The sequence below is a fragment of the Chrysochloris asiatica genome, unplaced genomic scaffold, assembly GCF_000296735.1.
Source record: "Chrysochloris asiatica unplaced genomic scaffold, ChrAsi1.0 scaffold00028, whole genome shotgun sequence".
NCBI classification, from domain to species: Eukaryota; Metazoa; Chordata; class Mammalia; order Afrosoricida; family Chrysochloridae; genus Chrysochloris; species Chrysochloris asiatica.
The window spans coordinates 12,401,026-12,411,140 of record NW_006408546.1 but is presented as its reverse complement, the minus strand read 5'-3'; the positions used below and the strand labels follow the sequence as shown (position 1 = coordinate 12,411,140).

The 10,115-nt window shown below is 37.8% G+C and overlaps 1 protein-coding gene across 2 annotated transcripts in view; it reads right to left on the bottom strand.

Moving 5' to 3' along the window:
* PPP2R3A (protein phosphatase 2, regulatory subunit B'', alpha) overlaps positions 1-10,115 on the bottom strand; it is a 200,300-nt gene that overhangs the window by 152,397 nt on the left and 37,788 nt on the right. For both annotated transcript variants that reach the window (XM_006846599.1, XM_006846600.1), the window contains exon 3: positions 6,093-6,196. In XM_006846599.1, the coding sequence (XP_006846662.1) occupies positions 6,093-6,196 (104 nt within the window). The remainder of the gene's footprint in view (positions 1-6,092; positions 6,197-10,115) is intronic.

Genomic DNA, 10,115 nt, shown 5'->3' with positions numbered 1-10,115 from the left:
AGAGAGAGAGAGAGAGATAATAAAAGCTGAAGGGAAGGTAAACATAGCTAATGTAAATTGGCATCTTCTAGAGTTTTTAAGACAAAGTATTGTTTTCTTAATGGGCAAAGGGCATGTTGATATGAAAAGGTAAAAGAAAGTAAAACACACACACACAAATGAGTAATATCTGAGAGGAGCTGTGTCGAAAATCAGATCTTCTAGGAACTCAAATAAAAAACGTATGGGTAGTATCGTTCCCCTAAAAAGGTCCCAACTATACGAAAAACAAATGCCAGAGAATAGGAATGGAATGGGCAGTAGATCCGGGAAAGGAGGAAGATTAAAAGAGGCAGAGGGAAAAGAGTCCTTTAAGGTGTTTCATGAAAGAGGAGAGATACTAATCTCCAATTCAGGAGCACTCTGACAGGAGTGAAATCACTTTTGTAACTGACTTTAATATTTAAGAATACAGATAGCCTACTGTTAGCACAAGTTAGCACATACATGTACCTGCCAATATGTTTTAATTCTGTATCTTATCTGCTAGTTATGTTTTATACCTGAAAGTTTTAAAATAGTATATTTAGGTCCAAGCCACTTTAGGCAAAGAGAACAAGGCATACAAAATTACAAGATTAACACGTGTTCTTCATAATGGTAACTTAAATCATCATGCTTCACTGATAAGTCTCCCAAAATAGCCATACTTGGATTTCCTTCAAAGCACAGCTGATTATTGCAACTGCTATCAATAAGTTGTATATTTATAAAAAGTTGAATTGGTAAAAACTGTGTGACAGCTACATCTATAACAACAACAACAACAACAAAGAGTAGCCACTGAGATTACTGTGTACAACCAAACATTTCCTGGGATTTGGAGGTTTAAGGTCATGGTTTCATGAGCCATTCAGTTCTACCTCCTAGTTCATTGTGTAGTGCAGTACCTGGTGTCTTAAAAGCTTGCATGGCACAACAATTGGTCTCTAATTGCCTGCAGCAAAGGAAGAAGGAGAATCAGGAATAGAAGGAGGAAATGGAATGTGTGGCTAATTGCCTCCATGAACACTTTGTCTCCTTTGCCTTTAGACCAGTAAAACTGGATGGTGTCCAGCTACCATTCTTGAGCATTCTCATCAGAGTCCATAGAGGACTCCTGATCGAAAGGGGGGAAATACAGAACAGAATTTCAAATTCTAATGGAATCTAGACTTTCTGGAGTTATAGAAGGTGGATGAACCCTTGAAATGATTGCCTTGTCATAATCTTTAAACCTTAAACCAAAAATATACCCTGAAGTCTTCTTAAAACCAAACATTAGTTTAGTTTAACTAATGTAAATGCTTTAAGCATTATACTCTTTTAACATTGAGCTATATACAACAACAACATATAGGATCAAACAGACAACAACTTGAAAGAGTAGACTGCTGTTGTTATGTGCTGTGGAGTCAGTTCTGACTCATAGTGACCCTGCGTAGGGTTTCTGAGGCTGTAAATCTTTACAGGAGCAGAGAGCCTCATCTTTCTCCCGCGGAACAGCTGGTAGTTTCGAACTGCTGACCTGTGGCTCACAGCCCAATTCATAACCACTATGCTACAACCTTAAAGGGCAGTGAGTTTATGTTAGTGAGGAAGGAACAACTAGAAAGAAGAGAATAATTATAATAAAATAAGGATAATCAATGTCCTGCTGTGGCGCTGTGGGTTAATGCTCCAGACTGCCAAGTCATTTGAACTGCAAGGTTGGCAGTTCAAGCTCACTAGCTGCTCCTCGGAAACCCTATATAGGGTCGCTATGGGTCAGAACCGACTCGATGGCACCTTAACAACAACAATCAACATCGTTTAAAAAAAAAAAAGTATTTTTAAGTGCTCACATAAAAACTCCCACTAGAGGGCATTCAAACCATTTTTGTATTAGGTCATTACATATCAAACTTTATATAGAGATAGACATTTATCTGTTCATAGGTGTTTTTCTAATGAAAAACTAACAGAAAGTTGCTTATGCTAAACAAGGGGGATTAAAAGAGTTTGTGAAAAGATACCATTATCTTTTCATTCTTTTTTTTCCACAATTTTTTTTGAAGCCCCCTTATAAAACTTCATAGGCAATTTCCTACAGTTAACCAAAATGAATACTTCTGTTTTATATCTTTTTTTTTCCCTTTTGCTTTCTGTAGACGTTTCTTTTCACTGGAGATAAAATGAAAATGATTCACCTCAATAAAGAATACAGCTGTATCCAACAACATAAATGTCTGTCTATCCTATCTCAGGACCAAAACCTGGCTGCTATTCCCCTTTGATATCAAGCAGCTATTTGTTGACACCAGTCTATCTTTGCTATAGTCAACCTTAGGTTCAAAACATAGGATCCAAAATATTCAAAATAACTTAGAATATAAATAGTTGTATTTCTTGTCTTTGGTTCTAATCCCTCACAGAATCAGCTATTCCTTTTTATCCATCTCCTAGCTTGTTCAAAGCTTTTTTTAAAAAACAATTATGACTGACCTCTTACTGCTCTCCTGGTTTATTAGATGTTTTTCACAAACAATACTCAACTCAGTGGCTGAAGAAACCTTAGACAAGAGTTGTGCCATAACCCTCTTCTATTCATTCTACTGCTGGTTCACACTCAGACTCAGGATTTCTCAGGCCTTGGTATTTATCAGGGTCAGGAAAGCTGGATAAATGGAAGCTGGAAAATCTACATACTTCAAGTTTTTGAATTCAGCTACTGTTATAGGTTGCTTTTAAGTAACAACAACAATATCAGACAAGTGATTTCCCAATCCTACCACCCTCCTGAAGTGGTGGGGAATAGAGAGGGGTTCCAAGCTGACTGCCCTACTATTCAGGCCCTAGGCTCTATTTTCTTCCCCCAGGATCTAAGCTGTCAAAAATATCAATGGAAAATACCATATGGGTAAATGCTAGTTCCATGGCTGGTTACTTCCTTGTTATTTCTAACTTCTACTTTTTTGCCTACTTATCCACACATTAAGGAGCTCTGGTAGTGTAGTGGTTACGAATTGGGCTGTGAACCACAGGTCAGCAGTTCGAAACTGTCCCGTGGGAGAAAGATGAGGCGTTCTGCTCCCGTAAAGATTTACAGCCTCGGAAACCCTATACTGGGTCACTATGAGTCGGAATTGACTCCACGGCACATAACCACCACCATCCACACATTAAAAGAAGAGATGGTTTGTTTACAGAGTAGTTTTCAATTTGCTATTAGAGAGGGGAAATAGTGAGCATGGACGTGGCTTCGAATTATCATCCGGATGGTGTATGATGATTAACTCTCCTAGGGCCCTTTTCGTAGTTGCTATTTACAACTATTCCCTGATTTTGTTTTTTAAAAGGCTAACGTCCACTGAAGCATTTGTAACTTTTAGCTTATGTATGATTTTTTTAGTGAAGTCCATTAACTGGCAGAGTCTTATATACCTTGATCACTTTAGTTTTAATGTAATGCATTAAGAACTGGAATTTAACTTTTTTTAAAAAGCAAGAACACATTTATTAAATTATTTACTATGCTCTCAAGTATTATACAATCACAAAGGTCTTTTAAGTGGTAAAAAGGATTAGACATCATCTTTAAATGCAATTTTTTGTGCAATATGGTAATTAAAAAAAAATAATAAAATGAATATTATTTTCTAATAATTTAGCAGGAAGAGTATCTAGACCAGAAAAGGTGAGAACATGTTTAGAGAGGGGAGATCAATTAAAAGAATAGAAAGGGCAAGCTGTGACATTCTCCTAATATGAATAAATATAAGCATTATCAAGAAAAGATTTCTAAAAAAGAAAAGGAGAAAAGAATTAAATAAAAGAAAAAAATGGGTTTAAATTTGAAAAACTTGGACAGGATGTTAAAATTTAGGAGAATCTTGATAAATGTACATTTCATGTCTAACTTAACTGGAATTTTCAAAAGTAATGATAAAAATCTACAAGCATTCCATTATTTTTAGCAAACCAAATAGGTTACATTCTAGAGTGAATCATATGAGAAGGGGAGCTATATTCTTCATGTGAGGTATAAAGTTTGCTACCCTCAATGGAGAGTCCTTATTTACTTGTACGGCAACTGCTGCCTCATTCAATTCATCAGACACAAATTTAATAAAACTGAGAAAGTATCAAAAGTTATTAAAGAGATATTTCTGCCAATTTATTTAACTTATTAAAGACATGTAAGATAAAAAAGGCTCCTCCACTATCTCTTTACACATTAGCATATTGAGGTCCCCAAAGTATTCCTCCACCCACTTCCTTGAGGTCATTGTTACTTTGAGGAGGTAGCTCTTTCCTGTTGCATTCTGAGTGCCTTCTAACCTCCGGGGCTCACTTTCTGGCACTATATTAGACAACATTCCACTACTATTCATAGGTTTCCACTGACAAATTTTTTGAGAAGTAGAACACCAGGTCCTTCTTCCTACTCTGCCTTAGTCTGGGAGCTGTTGAAAACTGTCCACCATGGGTGACCTTGTTATATTTGAAACACTGGTGGTAGGGCATATAGTATAACACAAGCCATCACAGTACAATAAACTGAGAGATGCACTGATAAATGCTGGTGAATGGAATGAGTAAGGCAAAGACAAAGAAAGAGTAATAGTTGGAAAATATGTCCGTGGTGATAGAAACCATGCCAGTGATTGGATTACAGAATTTTGCAATACCAACAACCTATTCATTGAAAATACTTTTTTTTTCAACAACATAAATTGTCCCTATACATATGGACTTTGATGGATAGAATATGCAGGAATCAAATGGGCTACTTCTGTAGAAAGAGATGATGGAGAAGCTCATCAGTCAGAAGCAGGTAAGGGCCAACTGTGAAGCAGACCATCAATAGCTCATATGCAAGTTCAAGTTGAAGCTGAAGAAAATTAAAACAAGTCCATGTGAGTCAAAGTATGACCCTGAGCATATCTCACCTAAATTCAAAAGCCATCTCAAGGAAAGATTTGATGCACTGAACACTAACGAAGAAAACCAGACAAGTTGTGGGATGCTATTATGGACATCCTACATGAACAAAGGAAAAGGTCATTAAAAAGACATGAAAAAAAGGACCAAAATGGATGTCAGTATAGACTCTGAAAATTGCTCTTGAATGTAGAGTAGCTAAAGCAAATGGAAAAAAATGAGACGTAAAAGGGCTCAACATAAAAGGTTTCAAAGGCACAATAAGATAAAGTAAGAAATGTGGATAAACCTGGAGCTAGAAAACGAAAAAGGAAGAGCTTGCTTAGCGTTTCTCAAGGTGAAAGAACCGAAGAAAAAAAAATTAAGTTTCAAGTTGCAATATTGAAGAATTTTATGGACAAGATATTGAACGACGTAAGTACACATTAAGGGAAGATGGAACACAAAGCAACATAAAGAATTCAAGTGACATACTGCATTGGACAAATCTGCTGCAAAAGACCTCTTTTAAAGTGTTCAAAAGGAAAGATGTCACATGAAGGACTAATATGTATCTGTGCCAAAATATTTTCAGTTACCTCATATGTGTGTAAAGGCTGGATAGTAAAGAATGAAGATTTAAGAATAAAATGATGCATTTGCATTATGGTGAAGAACAGTGAATATACCACAGACTTCCAGAAGAACCAACAAATCTTTCTTGGAAGAAGTATAGACAGAACACTCCTTAGAACCAAGGACAGCAAAACTTAATCTGTCATACTGTGAATGTTATCAGGAGGGACCTCATACTTGGTGAAGTAGAGAGTCAGCAAAAAAGAAGACGACCTCCAACGAGATACACAGACACAATAGCTGCAACAATGGGCTTGAACACAGTAATGATCATGAGGATGGCACAGGACCAGGCTGTTTTGTTCTGTTGTGAACAGGGCTGTCAAGTGTTGGAATCCACTCAAAGATATCAAATTAACAAGATAGAGGCTTGTGGCAAAGAACTTTTGTATGTGTATAAATGGTTGTGAATCATTTTTTACTTGATGAAATAAAGGACATAGGGAAAATGAATAAATAAATGAGCAAAACAAATGACTTCTATAAAACATGTCATGAGGACCACATGAGTCTGCCTAGCTTACTCACATACTTACTTTCTCCACATTTCAAGGAATGACTGTGCTGACACAAATCCTGTCCTTTCTCCCCCTGCAGCCCTGAACATGGGAGCTTTCCAATAGAGAGGACAGCCACAGACCTGCAAAAACCAAAAACATACAGTGTAAGCTAACAGGCAGTGAAGAGATGACATGGACATAAGAGTCTTTGTGGTTTATAATCTTCATGCCTCAGTGGACAGATGGGCCCTCAGGGGAGCCAAACAGAGATATATGCTAGTAGAGTACATAGAGATAGAGACACAGGGGAAACAAAAGCAAAACATTTGTTTAATGAAGAAAATGGAAATCCATTCACCTTTTCTCTGAGTTTATTTATAGTCCTATTTCTTCCCCCAATCCTGACAGTTAAAACAACTGGCCACCTTTCTTACCAATCTTACAACATATATTTTCTACCTTCTAGAAAGATAAAGGACTCCTGGGTGTGGCACTGTAGGATGAGCACTACACTGCTAACCAAAGTCCAGTGGTTCAACCCACCAGTGGCTCCTCAGAAACACTATATTTAATCACTGTGAGTCAGAACTGACTTGATGGCACTTAACAACAAGAAGAAAGAAAAAAGGGGTGCTGGTGGTGCTGTAGGATAAGGACTGGACTGCTAACCATAAGGTCGGCAGTTTAAAACCAACAGCCCCTCCGAGGGAGAAAGAGGAGGCTTTCTGCTCCTACAAAGATTTATAGCCTCAGAAACCTTGACCAGGATTGCTATGAGTTGGAACTGACTGGATGGCACCTAATAATAATAAGAAAGAAAAACAAGTAACTGAATGTCATGGTTTTGTATGCCCTTCCTTTCTTTAGCAGAACCACTTTTACCACTTGTGTCAATATGCTATTATACTTTCTGTATCCTTTGTGCCTACCATGTTATTAAGTCCCAGGTTAAAGAAGAACCAGAAAAGTCTAGACTGTTCAAGAAAATAGCTATCAAATCTATTTAAATGGTTACAATTCAGGTAAAAATCAAAATGTTATATTTATATCGTATATTAGAAACATATATATTAATATGTACAAATGACTACATATTATAAAAGCCTCAAGAAGAACTAGGTGTAAACAGGAAACACCTGCAGCTTCTTAAAAGGTATTGATTTTTTTTTCTTCTCAATAAAAAGGTCTTCGATTTAAAAACAAAATCCTTATATTTTTATAAGAAAGAGTTCTTGCCAAACCTGCCTTTATCCTAAAGGGTAAATTGTTTCTTGCAAATAATAATAATACCCAAATATTAGCACCATTTTGGAAGAAGTGCAACCACTTCGTCTCTCATACTTCAGACATATTGACAGGAGGGACCAGTCGCTGGAGAAGGATATCATGTTTGGTAAGGTGGAAGGTCAGAGAAAAAGAGGAAGATTCCCAATGAGATGGACTGGCCAAGTGGCTGCATCGATGGACTCAAGCGTGGCAGCAGTAGTAAGGCTGGCCCATGATTGGGCAGTGTTTTGTTCTGCTGTGCATAGGGTTGCTATGAGTCAGTACCGACTTGATGGCACCTAACAACATCAACAACATTAGCACTGAAAGATTGCAAATGAGCTTCAATTTTGTGCTTGCACAATAAAAACATATCCCCAAATTGGGAACTCTTTAAACAGTCACTTTTTACTATTAAATAAAGATATACTTATTCATATTTAATATAGGATCTGGGGAGCCTTCATCATTCTACAGATGATAGCTTCTCTTTGGAGGTTGTTGTTGTTGTTAAGTGCCATTGAGTCAATTCCAATCCACAGTGACCCTGTATAGGTTTTCCAAGGAGCAGCTGGTGAGCTTGAGAGGTAGACTAGATATATATCCACATTAGGTTCAGTAGGCACTGCTCCCAGTATGAGCCTTAGTATATAGGGAATGCCCATGGAAGAGTACCGAATTATGTTAGTTGTCTTCAGAAGGCATCTAAGGTTGTTGGGTTCATGCTGGAGCTGTGGACATAGACGGTGAGTTTCAAGCCAAGGAAAGTAGGTGTAGGGCAGAATATAGGAGCTGCTGCCACGATGGCGATTAAATCGTATCTGCAATCAAAGTGGACTTTAAGATTTCTTAAGTCCAGAGGTCAAATATCTCCAGAGGTTAAGAATGGGGAAAATTTGTTGCTTAGCAACCACATGGATTTACTCTATAGTGTAAATTATGATTGTCAAGGTACAAAGCTCACAATTAATATACTTTGGGTGTGTAAGCTATCAAACCCACTGTCTCCAATCTGAATCCCTTCTTTCATGCAGAATGCTGATTTGCCAAGGAAATGCTTTAAAATGTGAAAGGTTAATGATGACTGCTGGGAAAGCTGAAAGAATAGTCTGTAATATGGAAGTGGGGTGGTGGGGAGGAGGAACAGAGCCACAAACAGAGAAAGTACAGGGAAAAATTGGAACTGACTTGCCAAAGTGCTTGAAACTGCCACCAAAGAGTCTCTCATGGGTTCTTTAGAATGAAAAGGTCAAGAAATCTTCCAGTTCAGTCTTGGGAAGTGGTCGCTAGCCTCAGTTGAAATATTTCCAGGGACTGAAACCTTATTACCACCTATGGACTTACTTCAGCTATTAAACAATCCATTCCCAAGGGCTAAGGTCTTTTCTTCAGATCACTACTATTAAAATACATATATGTCAGCTCACAAATAAATAGTAGTAAATCTCTGAGAGATTAACACAGATTTATTATGACCCCAGTCCAAAATCTTAACACATAAGATACATAATGGATATGTTGTAAAGTAGAGTGGAAAAGATCAATCTATTTTTCACACAGTAGTGTAACCTGTGTAGCCAAGTGTTAGGCAGCATGAGGGTACCAGGCCCTTGGAGAAAATGCCAAGTGAGAAAGGCAGTGAAAATTAAATTTTGATTACTTTCAAATATTGATGACTGGCCTAGATTTTATCTAAATCAAAGAATTAAGATAAAAGGAGTAAGGGGTTTAATAAATGATATTCATATGAAGGCAACAGAGATTTTTAATAACAGAAGAGAGAATAAACCAAGATTTTTTTAGGAATACAGCATGATATAGAAAATGGGTTTTGTTGTTGTTAACTGCTGTCAAGTCGGTTCTGACCCATAGCAACCCTGTACAGGGTTTCTGAGGAGCAGCTTGTGAACTTGAACCACTGACCATGTGGATCAAACGGACTTTGCAATCCAGTGCATTAATCTACAGCATAACACCAGGATTCCAATTAAGTTTAGAAGAGGAGGTGGCTATAGTTAGTGTAGAGTAATCATCATAGGTGCTGAGTGTCATCTACAATTTGATCTAAGAAAGACCTAACAACAAAAAGAGTTGAAATTACAACAGCCTAATCATCCTGGTGTGGGGCTGTGGGTTAATGCACTGAATTGCAAAGTTGGTTTGAACCTCAAGGTCAGCATTTCAAACTCACCAGTTGCTCCTCAGAAAGCCTTTACAAGGTCAGTATGAATTAGAACTGACGTGACGGCACTTAATAACAACAATCATACATATGAACTACTTGTGTGGCACTGCCTGATCAGCACTGGACTATGAATCACAAGGTTGGCAGTTCAAACCCACTAACTGCTCCTCGTAAATCCTATACCTCCTTTATGTGGAGCTCATGTAATGATGAAATGACAAGCATGAGACACTTTGAAATGTTAAAAGAATATTATAAATACAAGATAATAATCTCCCCTTAGCAGAGTCTTGGTGTGACACTGTGGGTTAATGTGCTAGACTGCAAAGCCGTTTGAACTGCAAGCTTGGCAGTTCAAGCTCGCCAGCTGCTCCTTGAAAACCCTACACAGGGTCGCTAAGGGTTGGCAGCACTTAACAACAACAACGTGTGGCGCTATAGGATAAGCACTGGACTGCAAAGTTGGTTTGAACCACAAGGTCAGCAGTTCAAATCCACCATTTGCTCCTTAGAAACCCTATGTTGTTGTTGTTGTTAAGTGCCGTTGAGTCGGTTCCGACCCATAGCGACCCTGTACAGGGTTTCCGAGGGTGTAAATCTTTACGGGA